This window comes from Homalodisca vitripennis, chromosome 2 (assembly GCF_021130785.1).
Source record: "Homalodisca vitripennis isolate AUS2020 chromosome 2, UT_GWSS_2.1, whole genome shotgun sequence".
NCBI classification, from domain to species: Eukaryota; Metazoa; Arthropoda; class Insecta; order Hemiptera; family Cicadellidae; genus Homalodisca; species Homalodisca vitripennis.
The window spans coordinates 196,030,321-196,049,713 of record NC_060208.1 but is presented as its reverse complement, the minus strand read 5'-3'; the positions used below and the strand labels follow the sequence as shown (position 1 = coordinate 196,049,713).

Genomic DNA, 19,393 nt, shown 5'->3' with positions numbered 1-19,393 from the left:
AGGTAAAAGGCTATCCTCATTGGCCCGCTATTGTTAATGATGGTGACAATACTGGCAATAACACCAAATACAAAATCACCTTCCTTGGAACTTTGGAAACCGCAGTTATAAAACCGGCAGATATGTGTCCTTACCTTGATAATCTACAATTTTATGGACAGAAAAAAATAAAAAATTCCAAAAATAAAAAATTTAACCAAGCCCTCATTTATGCGGAAAATATGTCAGCGGCTGTTTACAAACAGACCGAACAAGCCCATGAATGTAACACCGAGACACCGGCAATGGATGACTCAGTACAAAGCCTAGAACAACATCTACCAAATAATACTCCTAACCATGGCAGCAAAGCTGGGTTCGGCCCTACTAGAAGAAAACGAACTTCTTAAACACCAAAACAACATAATGACCGCCAGACTACAGAGTTTAGAAGCAAAGATTGAAGATTTGGAGAATGAGGAGAACAAACATCTTGCCAAAAACGAACACCTTCAACGAATTATTTTTGAGCTTGAGGCACAAATGGCCAAGGAGAAAGACCGTATCTGTGACATAAAATCCATATTTTAGGAGCACGACGAAAAACAGGAACTTAAACTACAGGAATATGAAATCAAGTTAAGTAGGCAAGAGGAAGAATTATCTGCCCTCCGGCTAAAACTAAGAAACAAAGCCCACTTATCCGATGAATACATGAGTACAAAGGAATATAAACACTCCGAATCACAAACTGATTCCGCCACAAACTCTAATATGGCTAGTCACTCCATGCTCATAACGGAAGTAGGCCTCCTAAAAAAAGGCCACAGCTTACTGGAAGAAAAGATGCAAATACTCGAAACGAAACTTCTCAACATGCAGATAGATAATGACAAAGGCGAAGCAAAACAGGATGATAAAGAACATCCTCAACCTCCAGCGGATAAAACTTTATCGAGGGTAACTGAAATTGATGCCCCACCATGTAATAAATCACAGCATGGTGGCACACTTCGAGGAAGAAGAAAGAGCACCGACATGAGAATAAATACTTTTAGTATCTCACTACAAGCTCAAAAATATAAAAAATTTTGCCATGATGAACTCAACCCGTCGTCCGAAAGTTATAAAACATACAGTAATTTTCAGGACCCCAGACCTAACCTGAAGAGGAACCCAACAATGACAGCCAAGACTCGTGGCCCTACAGAGAGTGCTAAGGACTTCTTAAACAACTATCTGAGAGAGCACCAAGTGAAGGCGTCCATCTGCAATGATGCAGGGAAAGGCGGCCCAACTGCTGATCTGCCACAGTGTGACAGCCCAACCAGCATTGTTGATGCATCAACACCATCACCCGAAATCTGTGTGCCCCCACAGGCAGACAGAAAAGCCGGCTCTCTCTTGACTGATTTTTTAGATGTGATGGGAGCAAAAAAAGCAAGGCAGAATCTACCTAAACTCCACACTGAAAATGAAAATGAAGAGCCACCAAAGTACATAAAGAACGGACAAAAACTGAATAAATTGATCATCCTTCATCAAAACATAAGAGGACTAACAATAAAGGTTAACAGACTTAACCATATCCTCAGTGAAAGATCCCCAAGTCTGCTGATCCTGACGGAGCACGGTCTTAGTCGAGGCGAACTTGAGAACACAAATATCACTGGATACTCGCTCATAACGGAGTACAGCAGAACCAATCACAGGCTGGGAGGTGTCACCGTTTACTCTGTGGAGTCTCTGGTGAGCACTGTTGAAGTCGTTGATGTGTTACAGCACAGCCTGGAGCTCGTCTGTGAGGTAGCGATGATCCGAATCAGGGTTAGAAACCACAACATAAACATACTTGGGTTGTACCGCCCCCGGGAGACAAAATAGGACCTGCAATGGAAATTTTGTCAAGTATCTTGGAGGAAAACCAGTCTCACAACAGGTACACAATCATTATTGGTGACATCAATATTGATAACCTAAAACAAGATGTAAAAAGTAGAATCCTCGAACAAGAACTCACCACACACAATATAAGAAGGCTGGCCCTGCCCGCAACTCGAGTAACCCCTGAGTCAGCAACATCAATTGACTGCATATGTTCTAACCTCCCACAGACCAACATCAGCGCTGAAGTTTTTCAAACAGGCCTGTCAGACCACACTGCACAGCAGTGCTGGGTGAACATTAAACTTGAAGATAACAGTATAGGGGCCACAGTGAATAGAAATCTATGCACAAGGAACTTGAACCGTCTTAAATCACTCCTTGCACAACAGAACTGGGACAGTGTACACCAGAGCACTGATGCAGAGACAGCTTACAGCATATTCAATGCAATCCTACAAGCAGCTTTGGAACACACATGCCCTAGAAAAAAATCAAACAACAGATACAGAAAAGCAGACAAGCATATCATGTACTATGATGAAGAAGTTAAAACTCTCAGGGAAGACTTCATCAGAGTGAGACTTCATGAACAAACATGAAACAACAGGCAACATACGGGACAGAGCAGAGATGATCACCAAAAAGAAAAGTTATGATCTGAAACTGAGAAACCTAAGACAAACTTCAACAGCTGAATTCATCGAACAGTCCGACAATAAATCAAAAGCCTTATGGCAGATAATAAACTCAGAAAGAAGAGGGAAAAAAGAAAGGAATACAAAAATACAGCTGAAAATCAACAATCAAATGACCAGTGATCCCGCAGAGGTGGCTGAACACCTGAACACATTCTTCACCCGGATAGCTGAAACCACCCTTCAACAACACTCGGACTTACCAGAGAAAGTCAATGATGTGATCAACCTAAAAACATTAGGAAACACCCATCAAGAGCTCCTTTTGAGTAGAACCACCCCTAAAGAAGTGGAAGATATAATTGACTCACTAAAATCCAAATCCTCAAGTGGTATCGATGACTACTCATCAAAGATGGTGAAACACCTCAAACATGAATTGACAGCCCCCCTGGCAGGCATAATAAATAAATCCTTTCAAAATGGTCACTTTCCCTCAGACCTCAAAATAAGCAAAGTATACCCTCTGCACAAAAAAGGAGAAACGACAGAAACCCAAAACTATAGACCGATCTCTTTGATATCAACATTCTCCAAAATAATCGAAAAAATAGCACTGAGAAGACTTATGAGCCATCTCAAGCACCAACATCTTGTAACAGAAAGCCAACACGGATTTTTAAGAGGTAGGTCAACGACCTCTGCCATAGTGAGCCTGGTAGAGTTTCTTGTAGAACAAATTGACAAAGGAAATTTTGTCACAGCTGTATTTCTAGACTACATCAAGGCCTTCGACTGCCTAGGGCATGAATTAATCTCAGAAAAACTAGAAGGCCATGGAGTAAGACATTTGTCAAAAAGCTGGTTCATAAGCTACCTGAAAGGGCGAACGCAGGTCACAGAATTGCAACAAACCAAGAACCGTGTCACGAGCAAGCACCGCTCCAACCCATTGCCAGTGACACGTGGTGTGCCCCAAGGATCCGTCCTGGGACCAGTCTTATTCATACTGCTGACAAACAATTTTGCTATCTATATTCAGAACCCGAATACAATGACAGTAATGTATGCAGACGATACAACGATACTGCTCAAAAACACCAGTGCAAATGATCTTTACACAGACACAGCAACCGCTCTGAATAAAGCATTTCAATACTGTAAAGCAAATGACCTAGCAGTAAACCCCTCCAAGACATCCCAGATGAATTTCAGCAGGAAGAGAGAAGAAATTCTTGAGACCTCAGGCGTACTGATGGAAAGACATATGAAATTTCTCGGGCTAACCTTGGATGATAAGCTTTCCTGGAATCACCACGTAGACAGCATGTGCACGAAGATCAGCTCAGGTATTTACGTTGTGCGAAGGATCAAACAAATTGGTGGCCCTCAAGCAGCAAAAACAGCATATTATGCACTAATAGAAGCCCATATCAGATATGGCCTCATTATATGGGGAGGAACATCAGCTGCTAATGTCAACCGAATACTTATCCTTCAAAAAAAAGCAATAAGGGCTCTTGCAGACCTTGGGCCGCGGGAGTCCTGCCGAAAAGCATTTGAAACACTAGGAATAATGACTGTGGTGGCTCTCTACATACAGGAAGTCATACTGCACGTCGACAGAACAAATGTCCCTACAGGAAGAGACCTCCACTCCTATGATACCCGGCATGCGTCACAATGCATCCTGCCAATACATCGCACATCCCTTAAGGAGAAAACACCAACATATGCTGGCCGAAGACTGAAAAACCTGCTCCCGCCAACCCTGGGAAGCCTGACAGGACTGGAGCTGAAGAAGGAACTTAAGAGGTGGCTGCTTGAGAGACCTGTCTACACTCTTCAAGAATTTATAGAAAACACCAACTGCATCAGGACAACATGAACATTTGAAGCAGAATATTAAGCCTTTAGTTTGAATCACTAATTTTGTACCTTGACTCTATCACATGTCTCGATGATATTGTAATAAAGAATTATTGATTAATTGATTGATTGATTGATATAGTAGTAAGGTGTTATGGACATTTATTATTTGAGCTGAAGAGATCACTACCCATGAGGCATGACCGCTGGGAGCTAGATCAAAATATTACAATAATAAATGCTGAACTGGAGAACATTAGGGAAGTGCACGATGGCACGGTGAAACTTCTTCCCCTCCATCTCCTGCCTCGACATATGTTCACAGCGCATGGCTTACACATGAACCGAAGAGGTAAAAACCAGGTTACTGAAATGATAAAGAATCTTGCCATGAAGAAAGTCGTCGAATGTGAAGTTGAAGTTCAAATATCAACCTCAACATTACATAGTGGAGTAAAACCAACAACTATGCTCATTCCAAATGAAATCTACAAACAAGTGGCAGAAGAAGTAACTGCCAGTCAACAGGTTTCCCCACTTTCTTCAAACTCCAACAACAACAGGAACACCATTGAAACTGCCCCTGAGAAACCTGCAGTTACTTCAGATGAAGTCGTTATTCCACTTAAGGAGCCAATAGCCAGCCCTTTAAAAAGTTTATAAAGGACCCCCTATCACTGCTAAAAAATTGGTTGACAAGGAATCCTTCGAAGATTTTTTTTAATAGAAACATTGAAGAAGCCCTCAAAAAACAGCTCCAAATCTACTTACAGTTTTAGCTGTGATAATAAATGTTCTGTTACAGAGGGTTCAAAAGATAATTTTTTAGAATTTGGAGAGCTAACAAAGGCCAAAATGAAGGAAATGAACTAGACATCCCACCACCCCAAGTTGTAACTAATACAAAGGCTCAAAAATCAAGAAAACTGTCAATTTTTCACCAAAATATTGACAGACTTGGCAATAAAATTGATCGGCTTGCTCATTTTTTACATACTTCTAACCCGGGCATTTTAGTAATAAGTGAACACGGACTAAACTGTGAAACAATTAAAATTGGAAAAATTCCAAATTATTCTCTAATAACTTCTTTCAATAGAGAACACCATATAAAAGGAGGAATTGCTATCTACAGAAATAACATGATTGGTTATGAAGTCAAAAGTCTCAACTTAGAGAAACCTAAGTATTGAACTAACATGTGAAGTCGCTGCTGTGAAACTCCAGATAACCAGGAAACGGCATTTGTATATCTTGGTGCTTACCGTCCACCTAAAGCATCTCTCAGCCAGGCACTTTTAATCCTTTCCGATCTTCTGGAAAGAATTCCACTGGAGAACAGCGGGATTTGCCTGGTTGGGGATTTTAACGTTGACATGTTAGATAAGACAAAAAGAGAAAAAATACTATTTGATGAAGCTCTTGCTCCTTTTGACATGATTCGACTAGATCTCCCACCTACCAGAATTACTCACACCTCTTCAACTTCTATTGACATGGTTTGTACAAACTTCGATTTTTAACTCTATTTCTGTTGATGTTGTGCACACAGGACTTTCAGACCATACAGGGCAATTTACGTCTGTGGACATACCTTCGAAACAGCTGAAAGGAACATCATTGACAAAAAGGTTTTTTAATAATAATAACCTTACATGCCTCAAGGGATTACTATCTATCCAGAGCTGGGAAAAGGTATATGAGTCCAGCAGTGCAGAAGAAGCCTAATGCAACTTCCTTTCCATTTTAACATCGGCTATGGACATTGCCTGTCCTGTGACCAAAACAAGAGTCAAGCCTAGTCGACAGAATAATCTTGAACTACTAAATCCTGATATTGACCTGCTAAGGAAACAATTCCTGAAAGCTCAGGATCGTTATTTGTCAACCAACAGCCAAGAAGACAAAGTAAGGGCCTCAGCAAAGAAGAAGACATATGACCTTAAGTTGAAAGAAGTAAAAAAACAAAACAAATGAAGCACATATTAACCAAGCCTCTAATAAAAGCAAAGCAATCTGGGAAACAATAAATAAAGTAAGACCTTCGAAAGAATCACCTCAAGAGGAGGAATGGCAGATTAACACTGGCTTGGAAACAGTCTCCGACATTGGTGAGGTGGCAAATATTTTCAATGAATATTTCGCTACAATAGGCAGAGAAAACTTTAAAGAAAAATAACAGTTACCAACAAAGGACAACACTTAATAGCCTACCTGATCTTACAGCTAACACTATTTCATCCTTTCAACCTGCAAATGTTGACGAAGTACTTAACACAATTAACAAATTGAAATCTTCTACGTCTTCCGGAATAGATGAAGTTTCAGCTAATCTCCTAAAATCTTGCAGACTGGAACTCTGCCATCCTCTTTCCGATGTTATCAATAATCAATGAGCCAAGGGGTATTTCCTTCTAAATTGAGACTCTCAAAGGTGTTTCCTCTACACAAACAAGGAAGCAAATATGAGATTCAAAACTACAGGCCAATTTCTTTAGTTCCAACAGTTTCAAGGTTTTGGAGAAAATAGTTTTGAGTAGATTAATGGATCATCTTAACACAAACCACTTAATTCCTGACAGACAACACGGCTTTCTAGCGGGGAAATCAACCATTACAGCATTGACAGACCTAATCGAACACATAATTGACAATATTGACGCAGGCAACACAGTCACAAGCACCTTTCTTGATCTCAGTAAAGCTTTTTTGATTGTCTAGATCACGGCCTACTTTTAAGCAAGTTGAGCTCATTTGGGCATAAAAGCACTCTGTTTTGAATTGGTTTGGCAGCTACTTAACAGGACGAAAACAAATAGTATCCATCAAGCATACTCTAAATGGGAAAAAAAACAGAAACTGGAATATCTTCCCTCTACCCATAACCAGAGGAGTGCCCCAAGGATCTGTAATGGGCCCAGTACTGTTTCTTTTATTTATATCAGATCTTCCATCCCATATAAACCACTTTAGTTATCCTGTCATATATGCTGATGACACAGTTCTTGTATCTAGCAACAAATTAATAGAGCAACTTGAAATAAGCACCTTCATATCTGTTAATATGGCTCAACAGTACTGTCTGAACAATGATCTAGTTTTCAACGAGTGCAAAACAAAAACAGTTAATTCTAGGAAGACATGACGATGCAGTTTGCGAAACTCCAGGGTTGGAACGTGTCTTATCAACTAAAACAACCTTGGTGTCACTCTAGATGAAAAACTGTCTTGGAGCCACACCACATTGGACGAGATGTGCCACCAACTTAGCTCGGCTATTTTTGCCATAAAAAGAGTGAAAGCTACAAGTACATTTGAGGCAACAAGGATCACTTATTTTGCACTCTTTGAATCAAAGATCAGATATGGCATAATCTTATGGGGAAACAGTTCATGCAGTAATTTAAATAGGATTTTGGTCCTTCAAAAAAGAGCCCTTAGAACAATGGCTAGCCTTCAACCCCTTGACAGCTGTCGTGAAGTCTTTAAAGAACTTTAATATTTTAAACTGTGACATCCCTGTATATTTTAGAAGTTGTTTTATTTGCCTGCAGACTCAAGTTTACCAAAAAAACAAAGACATACATGGGCGACAAACTCGCCATGCCGACGATTTTCATCCTTCAATCCCACCGGACTGCCTTGTTTGAAAAAAAGCTTTCATATGCAGGGGCAAAACTATTTAATGTTCTACCTGACGAGTTGAAGACTCAAGATTCAGCTACAATGAGAAGACAACTTCGAGAATGGCTAATCAATAAATCAATTTACACAATGGACGAGTTCATGACACATGCTGGAGGACTCCTCAGCATTGACTACAAAAATACCGGAAGAAACACTTTGTAAACCATCTTATTCTGGTTTTCTATTCTACCTGTTCTTTTCTTACTGTAACTTGACGCTTATTTCTGTTCTTTATGATTATGATTAAAGTATTATTGATTGATTGATTGATTGAGCTTTCTTCTAGAACTACCATCTTGACCATCTTGGCCGAACTGGAAACATCATCTTCAACTTTAGAGTCAGCACTATCACCAGAGACAAATATTAATGAACAACCTGCAGAACCACAGCAAGCTGAGAAACCTACTCCCGAGAGCCGTACTCCAACATCCACTCCAACGGTGTCTCCCGGTGATCGCAGCTACGCAGAAGCCACAGCTACACCCAGAGGTCACAACAGATCACAAGAAACCACCTTCTCCACACATTTCAAGCACAACACTCGCTCTGTAAACAGTTGCCCGAGTCCCCCTTAAACACCCTAACTATGTCACCAAAAAATATTGAAGCTTTTGATGTAAAACCTTCCTCTCCTTTAAACTCTCCAATGTCACAAAATACCTTACAAAGATAACTAATCAAACCAATTGCTCATCCAAGTATCACATTCCCAGTACATTTCCTGCTTCCTCCAATAACATAGTCAAAAATACAATATCAATTTTACATCACAATGTACAACATCTTCCATCTCGCTTAGATTTACTTGAAATTTTCCTTAAAGAATCAAAACCGGATTTAGTTGCACTTAGCGAACATAAAATGACAGTAGAAGAATTGGATTTGCTACAAATTTCAAACTATGTAACAGCGTTTTGTTTTTCAAGGGAATCGGGTCGAGGTGGAGGTGTTATAATTTTAGCTCATAAAAATATAGATTTTAAGAGTGTTGAAATGCCTTCCATTCAGTCATTATTAATAGAAAAAGAGTTTGAGTATTGTCTAGCAGAGATAACAACAGGTAGTTTTTCATTTATATTAGGATGTATTTACAGATCTCCAAACTACTCAAATCTGGACCAATTTCTTCACAATTATTTAGAAATATTGTTAGATGTTTTGTGCACAAAATTTAAACAAATTGTAATTGAGGGAGACTTTAATATACATGTTCTGATAAAAAATTATACTTATAACAGATTTGTAAATATTTTGTCTATATATGGTGTGAAGTATATGGTTAACTTTCCCACCCGAGTAACAGATCACTCTAAGACTGCAATTTGCAACTTTATTACTAATATAGAACCAAACAATGTTCGTGTAAATGGAGTAATTACTCAAATTTCGGATCATGATGGTCAACTAATGAATTTGATGAATGCAGTTTCTGATAGCACAAATTTAACTAGGAAAGAAGTAAGAAAATTTGAAAATAGTAACATAGACATTTTTGTAGACATCTAAGCTCAGAATCTTGGTCTGAGGTCTACCAATCTATAAAATAATATTTTTTTATTAATTCATTTAAACTATCTCATGTCACGATTAAATGACAGTTCTGTAACAGGTCAAAGATAAACAATAGATTAAAATTTGCAGTTTTAGATTGTAAGGTAACACATGATCAGTCAGAAAATTTATAATTTAGATACTTATGAATAGTAATATCTAGTTGTTAGAGGATAAAAGTAACAGGAAGCATTAATAATGATTAAAACTAATAAAACAGATGATGACGGTTCAGATGAAATAAATTTGGTTGTTTCGAAGCTCAAAGCAAAAGGTGAATGGGGTAAAACTTACAATAACTATGTTGGTTACCCTCCCCACTAACAAATTTGGACTATGTTAATGTATTAGTAACAAAATAGAATAAATATTATAATGCAGTGTTAAAAAAGTCTAGAGACACCTTGTTAATATTGTAATGGTTCATTCTAGAAAACCTAAACCCTGCACATCTTCATGTCACGTTTTGAAGTGCCTTTTGGACATGATTACTACTTCATTCACAAACCCAAATTGGGAGATTTTGGGGGCAGCTCAAAAATTTCAAATCATAAGCCCCATCATGTGCCCCTTATTTTTAAAGTTCCTGATAAAAGAAAACTAACTACACAAACTAGAGGGTGTGACCCAGAGATATTAACCCAGTACAAAATGGCAACCAACTGAAAGTTTTATAAGTCAGAATTAATTACTTACAACATAAGCATAAATAACATTTAGGAGTAGCTAAAATTGTAACCTTTTAGTACCACCCTTTGACTTCTCATTTTTAAGGTTTTCATAAACGGTTCAAAACTAGGAGAAGAGATTTCCTTATAACCAATATGTTTTTATGTTACCAATGAAGGAAAAGAATATGTATCTAATAACAATTTCCTTACATTGTTATGGATTCTTGATTTTACATGAAAATCAATACGGTACAATATCTTATTAAAAAGAATTTATTTAAAGGTATAGACATATTTTATACTCAACCATTGTTAGTTCTCTAATTAACTTTCACCACTACAATGTACTTCTAAATGAAAATAAACAAAGCAGATTTTAGCTTACCATAACAGCATCCATTTTCCTTTTTAACATTTTGCTGACTTTTTCAACTATAGAATTCAGTATTGACTCCCCATTTGTCGGTAGGACTCGTGCATTCAATGTTGAATAACTCTGAAAATAAACTTAGAATATTAAACTAAAAGTGATGCCTTGACGTTCACCTTAATAAGTATTTCTTATGGAATAATAGAAATTACTTTTTGTAAATACAAGTAAAATCCTATCCTACATACGGACACTTAATAAAGTTTCTAATCTAATAAGTCTTAGGTCTGAGACATCCTAGTGCAGAGTTGTACATGGGGGAGATGTGGAAAACACAATGTTAGATGGAACCTATTACATAATTGGAATTACTAGGACTATCATGAGTTAAACAAATTATTTAATTGATAAGACATTTATTTTAGTCAATACAAATTAACTCAAACATGAAACCTCTTAGCATACGTTGTTATCTCTCTGAAGAATAATATAACAGGATTTCAAATCTCATTGTAAAATTATAAAAATGTCTTTATAAAGTGTTTTAAATCACCCAATAACAATTTTAAAATAATAAAAAAACTTAATTTTAGAATTGTTATACTCTATATTTCAAATTTTAACACAATATGTAAGACTACTCATGAGTTAAACAAATTATTTAACTGATAATGACATTTATTTTAGTCAATACAAATTAACTCAAACATGAAACCTCTTAGCATACGTTGTTATCTCTCTGAGGAATAATATAACAGGATTTCAAATCTCATTGTAAAATTACAAAAATGTCTTTATAAAGTGTTTTAAATCACCCAATAAAAATTTTTAAATAATAAAAACACTTAATTTTAGAATTGTTTTATTCTATATTTCAAATTTTAACACTATATGTAAGTAACTGAAATTCCATTGGTGGAGAAGTAAAACTGTTAGTAAGAGTACACTATTGTGCAATGAGTATGTACTACACAATTTTATACTTACAGAAATAATGGTGTCGTATTTTGAGACATGCATGCCAAGCTGCCATAATTCATCACCTAAATTTTGTGCCCAAATATTTACACTGAAACACAAGTTACAATCATTAATTAATCTCATTACTTAAACTAACTGCGCTCAGGTTTACATAGGTTTAAACAGTATATTACTGATGATTTTTTTAAAATTTTTATATAATGTAACTTGAGTTATAATGTAACATCATATTTATAATTTAAATATCAATCATCTCCACTGTCTACTAATGCTATTCATCAATTGAAAATTGTATAATCAAACAAAAAAATTACCAATACAATTATAATTGTATATATAAAAATGATGAGCCATATTTTTGTGTATATAAACTTCAAACTGGAAGTGAAAATAATAAAGACTATTTTCTTTCTATAACCCAATTTTTGTAAAGAAGTGATATATCACTGTCAATGAGCAATGCAAAGTTTTCCCTTCCAGCTGAGTGTTAAAACGTGTGGAAGAGGCACAAGAAATGAGTAAACGTGTGCCAAGGAAAGAAATGTGTTCAGTAAATGAGGGATGTGAAGTAAATAGAGACGGAATCTGACATTTTAGCTAATTATACCGCCAAGAAAACAGGATATCCAAATACCAAATACTGTAGCCATCCTTCTGGTACCTATTTATAATTGGAATATCCTGAGCTAGTTACAGTTTTGTGGTGAAGTTGGATGTGTTTGTTAGTGTTAGACCTACCTTGCACTTATCGGTGGATTTGTTTGAAAGGTCTTTTGTTGTTAAGGCAGTCAGTTAAGTAACTACAAGAACAGAACAATAAATACGTAAATCGTACCAAAAATGGAAAAGACCTTGTTCCTTTGCACTCTAAACATTAGTATTTTGCTATTTCATAGTATACCACAAATTTCTGGAAAGTGTAGATTGGGATATCATAAATCCCATTATTTAAAAAATTACACTTCTTACAATAAACATTCATCTAGAAGTTTTTAATACTAGTTATAACCATTTTATATGCAACAAATTGTGAAAAAAGTAACAACTCCTAATGTTATGAAAGTAAGTTCCCTTTTTAGACCAAAATTAAGTTGAAAACTAAACCAATAAATTAAAACATTAAATAATATATCTTATAAATTACAAGTTGCTAGAAAGATAAAAGGCTTTTTGTAGACATTTATATTTGACTTGTATATACGCTAGTGAATTTGGTCTAAACTTGTAAAAGTTTATTAGTATTTGACCTAACATTAAATTTAAACTGTAATAGTAAGTGGCCCCATGTAGACACATCAATAACTAGAATATTTACTCAGAGTGTAATACTCTAATTTCATGGGGTTAATCTTTTATAACTTTTGAAACGAATATTTAAGGGGTGAAACCAGTTTAAATAATAATGATATCACCTAATCACATACATAATATTATATTTTAATCAATACTGTTTGGTTGGATTTTTAGAAAATGTTCATCTTGTGGGTAAAACATCTTGGAAGTTATTTACTAACGTAGATATAAATCAGTGACACATAAGCCTTGAAAACTTTGTTATGTTAAATAGGTTGTCACAAATATTTTTGTGAGTCTAAGATAGACATTTATAGAGTAATTAAAATCCATCTGAATTTTACCTCATCTCTGAGGTAATTTAAAATAGTTTGATTCTTTATAGAATTCTAAATAGAAGACACTAAACAAAATACGACAGCCGAGCTTAACAGCATTCCAAAAGATGCCTTCCAGAAATGTTTTGAATAGTGGCAGAGGCGCTGGGAGAAGTGTGTGCATCACCTAGGAGACTACTTTGAAGGGGATTAGAAGTTTGCAGCTCTAGTTCAATAAATGCACTTTTAATTAAGAAAAGTCCGATACTCTTTGAACTGCCCTCATGTATATATATATATATATGTACATAAAACACAGTTAATTCAAATCTAGAACAAGTAAACACTATTAATTTTTTTAATATTGCCTAGAAGATTGTAAAATATATTCAGTACAAAATGTAATTTAGACAGTGATTAATTGATGGCCTTGTTTTGTTTTAAATATTCTGATTGGATTTTTGAAGAATATTCTGGTACTTTACAATCCCTTTTTTATAAGTAACAGTAACCAAATAATAATCCGATGGGTGTTGTTGAACCAATCTATCTCTTTGCCTGTTGGTTGAAGACCGACGGTTATTATTCATTATTATGTAAGGGATTTGCGATTAAACCATTATAATAGTCCTGGGACAACTATGCAAGACAACAGGTTACATTTAGAGTTAATATTACTTGACATCAAGTATGTGTTTTTGGTTGAGCTACTTGTGAAGGGTTTAGTAGGATTTACGAATGTTACAAGTTTTGCTATCACAAGAACGGCAAAACTAAAATGTTTTTACTAGCATCTGGATTCTGAACTAGATTAGGCAATTCAGTACTCATCAAAAGATTCTTCAAACTAGGGACTTTGCTAAAAACAATTATAAGCTGTCTTGAAAGCAATTGTTTTATTTATTTGAATATGGTACTTTATTAAGTACCATATTATTATCAATCAATCGTTTATCCAGAATTTTTTGCTAAAAAACTGTTTTTAATATCATTTTAGATATTTTAAAAATGATTAGCCTGTATGCTGTGCCCAAAACCCATTTTTATTTATTTTAAGAATAAACACCATACAATAAATTAGGATCACATTTAAATTAATAACATATTATTTAATTCCAAATAAATTACACAACATTTCAAGTTTTTTGCTGAATATTATTCTTGAAAAATAATAACTGAAAACAACAATTTTTTTTAAATGAATTTTTGATAGAAATTAGTAGGGGAGACCGGGGCACTATTGGACTGGGGCACTATTGGACAATGCCTTTTATAGCTAGAGGGAAATTTTTGTCTCCCTTCAATTTCCCATTTTGGTATGCCTGAGACGGTCACATTTCACTGTGGAAAGTTTTGGTTATTGTGGCACATCTTCTTAGAAATTGAGTTCATATTTTATGTTTTTTACCCAAAATGAAGTGATTTTGCATATTCACAAACTTATCTCTTTCACAGTAAGTATTATCCTGAAACAATTGTGTCTATTATTTTGAAATTGTTAGTTTAACTGACTATGCAATGAATTCATTCATTTTGAGGTTATGTCACTTCCTTTCTGTAATCTTCAATTTTTATATCTTAACCTACCTCGGGGGCAGTTTTGGACAAAAGTATGGGGCACAATTGGACAAAACATTATTTTATGTTTTGTCATTGCTAACATACTGTTTTTTTTTTTGTTTTTCCAGGTTAAAGATGGTTAGGAAGTATATAAAGAAAACAGACAGGGCTAATATTTCTGAAGAATCTATAGTAGCGGCATTAAATGACTATAGAAATGGTAACTACCGATCCATTAGAGAAAGCTGCCGAAGCCCATGGGCTTAAAAAGTCGACCCTACATTTCAGACTCAACAAAGTAAAGCAAAAGGAAGTCAACAATGAGAATAGTCTTATAGCTAATGAGCCTAACAATGGTAATGGAGTTGATGAGCTTAACAATGAGGATCATGTCAATGAGCCTGTGGGCAATGAAAATGTAACTTTATTTCAAGAGGTTTGAAGATGAGCACCAGCCAGTAAAAGAGGTTACTATAGAAGATATGGCCCCTGTTTATAACACTAAATACTCTCAAAGACAAGTATTTACACCTGAACAAGAACAAAAAATTGCAGACTATTGCATTGAAAGGTCCAGAATGAACTATGGCCTAACTTACATGATGGCCAGGGAATTAGCCTTCAAATATGCCTTGGCTTTTGAATCTCGATCAACGCATACCTGCTAAATGGCGTACTACAGGCTTATCAGGAGAAAGAATGGCTAAACCATTTTATGAAGAGACATCAAGGACTTTCACTTCGCCAAGCAGAAAAGACTAGTCTGTCCAGAACACTAGCTTTAAATAAACACAACGTGGGAACGTATTTGACAACCTAGAAGCTTTGTTCGCAAAAGTAGAAGTTCCTCCGTCAAGAATTTTAAATTTAGACGAGAGTGGAATAAGTACTGTGCTGGAGGCGCCAAAAGTGATTGCAGCAAGGAGAACAAAACAGGTGGGCCAAGTCGTATCAGGAGAGAGGGGAGCAAATAACTTTCTGTGCCGTCATATGCGCCGATGGGACTTACTTGCCACCAATTTACATTTTCCCCAGAAAACGCCCAAACTTTGCCTACATGATTGGGGCACCTGAAGGAAGCAAAGCTCTTTATTTCTGATTCTGGTTGGATGACATCAGCTCTCTTTTTAGAGACGCTTAAAACATATCCAAAAAGGCCACAAAATGTTCTAAAGAAAACCCCGTGGTTTTTAACCCTGGATAATCATGAGTCCCACATTGGCTTGGATGTGGTGATGTACAGCAGAGATCATGGCATACATATGATCACTAGCCATCCACACACAACGCACAAAAGTCAGCCGCTGGATGTAGCATTTTTTTAGTCCGTTTAAAAGTGCGCTTACGTTCTGAATTCAATCTCTGGCTATCTCAACATCCTGGTCATACGATTACAATTCGAGAAATTGCTCAGCTTACTGCTAAACCATTTGTTGAATCTTTCACTGCATCTAACATCAAAAGTGGATTTCGTAAAGCTGGAATCTATCCACTCAGCCGCAGTGTGTTCACTGACAATTGATTTCAAGGGTGCCAGTGTGACTGATCGTGTTATGTCATCGCAAGTAGAAGAAACCAACAACCATAATCCAGTGCCTGGTACGTCATGTGACTTTCCGTTGATGGAAAATAGCCAAAGCTCTGACGACCCACAAGGCTCACAATCATCAAACAAGCCAACTATTGACCCGAATGTTACCTGGCCCCATCAACGCCACAACCAGTAAATGTTAAAAGACCTACTACATTGACGCTTACTCCAGAGGATGTCATGCCTTACCCCAAATACGTTCCTAAGGGAAAAGGAAAGGCGAGGCCGAAAAAAAGGTCGTTCGCGAATTCTGACTGATACTCCAGAGAAAGATGCTCTTGTAGCAGAGTTAAAAGAAAAAGAACATAAGAAAATGTTGGTGGAAAAAAGAAAACAAGAGAGGGCAGTAAAAAAGGAAAGTAAGAAGAAAAAAACTGAGGGGCCTGTAAAAAAGCTGTATCAAGATGACTCATCTAGCAACGAAGATGAGATACAAATAAAACTAGACGATGGAGGCCTTAGTCCTGAAGACTTTTCTGAGGATGAAGAGAACTGTTTGATTACCTTCCTGATAAAAACTATGCCACAAATGACTTCATACTGACAAAGTTTGCTTCTAAGAAGGCCATCTACCACTTTATTGGCCAAATAGAGGAGCATGTGACTGATGGTTTCAGTGTGAAATTTCTCAAAAAGAACCAAAACTCTTACAAGTTTTACTTCCCAGAAAATGTTGAAGTCAGCTTTGTCGAAACCAAAGACATCGAGTTCAAGCTGCGACAACCAGATATAATTGGTGGGACATCCAGAGCAGCAAAACTGCTTTTGTTTTCAAGGAAAATTTGACTACTTTTTAATTTCAAATAGTTTTTTACGTGTGTCTTCTGTTTTTTTCAGTTATAAAGTTTGTATATATGTTTACTTAAATATAGATGATGTTTGAAACCTATAAAATGAGTTATTTTTATGTCCAATTAAACCAATTTTTAGCACTGTCCAATTGTGCCCCAATAAAAAATCATTTTGTCCAAAACTGCCCCGACGGGGCAAATTTGGACAAAATGTAGAGGTTTATAAAAAAAAAATAATCCACATAAAAGGGTGCTCAAATTATCTAGAAAATTTGTTGTGGGGTTCTAGAAGACCAACTAAACACAAGGCAAAAAACTAAAAATTTTTTACGTCCAATAGTGCCCCGGTCTCCCCTACCTATCTTAGAAGTGATTGATATTAAGGCTTCCTAACTTGAGAGGGAAAGAGGTCGAAAGAGGGAAATCAGTTTCTTACATCAACTCTGGAATCAGATACTCTTGGAGACTTCAGATACAAGACTTACCACCAACTATTTGAGTCTATGAAGTTTCTAGTAAGGTCCAACCAGACTGAATGAAGTAGGAGGGAATATTGCCTCCTACATCAACTCTGGAATCAGATACTCTTGGAGACTTCAGATACAAGACTTACCACCAACTATTTGAGTCTATGAAGTTTCTGGTAAGGTCCAACACTGAATGAAGTAGGAGGGAATATTGTCCTCCTACATCAACTCTGGAATCAGATACTCTTGGAGACTTCAGATACAAGACTTACCACCAACTATTTGAGTCTATGAAGTTTCTAGTAAGGTCCAACCAGACTGAATGAAGTAGGAGTGAATATGTCTCCTACGTCAACTCTGGATCAGATACTTTTGAAGATTTCAGATACAAGACTTACCACCAACTATTGGAGTCTATGAAGTTTCTGGTAAGATCCAACCAGACTGAATGAAGTAGGAGGGAATATTTCTCCCAGTCATTAGTTCATTCTCAATGAACTAAGGTACACAAGGTATTAATTGAGATTGGGTACTTAATGTTCCATCTCTACTGTACAATAATGCAAGCAAAGTTACATGCAATAGCTAAGCAATAATATTTGCTCCTAGCCACTTAAAATGTAATAATCCTTCACTGAAAACTTCAATAATTTGGCTCACTTGTGATTGGATGGATGGAATAGTTCATAAAAATGTTTATTTTTGCCGATAACTGTAATAACCTTTTGAGTATTTTAAAAATATATTTATATAAAGAAGCTGTAAGTACCACATATGTTTTGTTTTATTTCTTTTTTATAAGAATATTACATTTTTCTTGTTTCTTCCACAATTTAAGTTATATATAAAGTGGTTGTTAATTAATTAATTTATACAATTTTACCAGCATGGTTTTATTATTGCCAAACAAATCTATATGTTATGTTTCATGTTTATGGTAACAATAACATTTATTTTTATTAACAAAACTGATTGGATAAAAAATCCTTTTCTTTAGAGGGAACATTTATCATTTATTTAAAGAATAGTTGTAGATATAAAATCGGTTCATTTTGAAGATAACTAACTGACAAGGAATAAGTTTTGATTATTAAGTAATAATATAGAGAATTGAATAAAGTATTAGTTAATCACATAATGAGAGCTTGAAATTACTAACTTGTTTTGTAACAGGTTTACTAAGGAGAATTGTGATTATATTATCACAGCCTCGTGTTGTACTCACGTTTCTTCTTCCTTGTTTCCTTCTCCCAGGCTCGTACATAGCGAAAGCACTATTCCCACCCAAAGGACCTCTTTCAGAGACATAACCAAACTAAAGACTGCAGAGAATAGCGGCCTAGATCGGTGTATAGTGAGTGCCTCGGGTGTATTTTTATCCTGGCAGTTCCCCAATCAAATAGGGTTGCGTTGGTTAAGTTGCAGGCGTTTAGTCTTGTCCGTATATTGCTGACAATTAGTTACAGGCGTTTGGTCGATTTATTTTATTCCACTTATTCGCCGATCTCAGTATCTTATTAGTTTATTCGCTGTAAGGAATAATTTGCTGCTGTAATTCTTCTAGTGTGTTGTTATACAAATTTAACTCGAAGGTTTGGACCTTGGATTGATATTTTTAACGTATGTATGAAACTCTTCTCTCCATTAAAAAAAAAAAAAACTATATACAATATACATTTGTCACATCATTTTTTCCAGCGTAACATTTTATAACAATATTTTAATTTTTATATAGTGAAGT

At 36.0% G+C, this 19,393-nt stretch overlaps 1 protein-coding gene across 3 annotated transcripts in view; it reads right to left on the bottom strand.

Moving 5' to 3' along the window:
* LOC124355236 (voltage-dependent calcium channel subunit alpha-2/delta-4-like) overlaps window positions 1–18,989 on the bottom strand; it is an 88,307-nt gene extending 69,318 nt beyond the window's left edge. For all 3 annotated transcript variants that reach the window (XR_006921749.1, XM_046806278.1, XM_046806279.1), the window contains exons 1-3: window positions 18,878–18,989; window positions 11,640–11,721; window positions 10,668–10,778 (exon numbers count right to left, since the gene is read on the bottom strand). Coding sequence is in view for 2 of the 3 variants with exons in the window: in XM_046806278.1 (XP_046662234.1) it covers window positions 10,668–10,778; window positions 11,640–11,721; window positions 18,878–18,960 (276 nt within the window). In the remaining variant the exon portion in view is untranslated. The remainder of the gene's footprint in view (window positions 1–10,667; window positions 10,779–11,639; window positions 11,722–18,877) is intronic.
* Window positions 18,990–19,393: the final 404 nt, after the last annotated feature.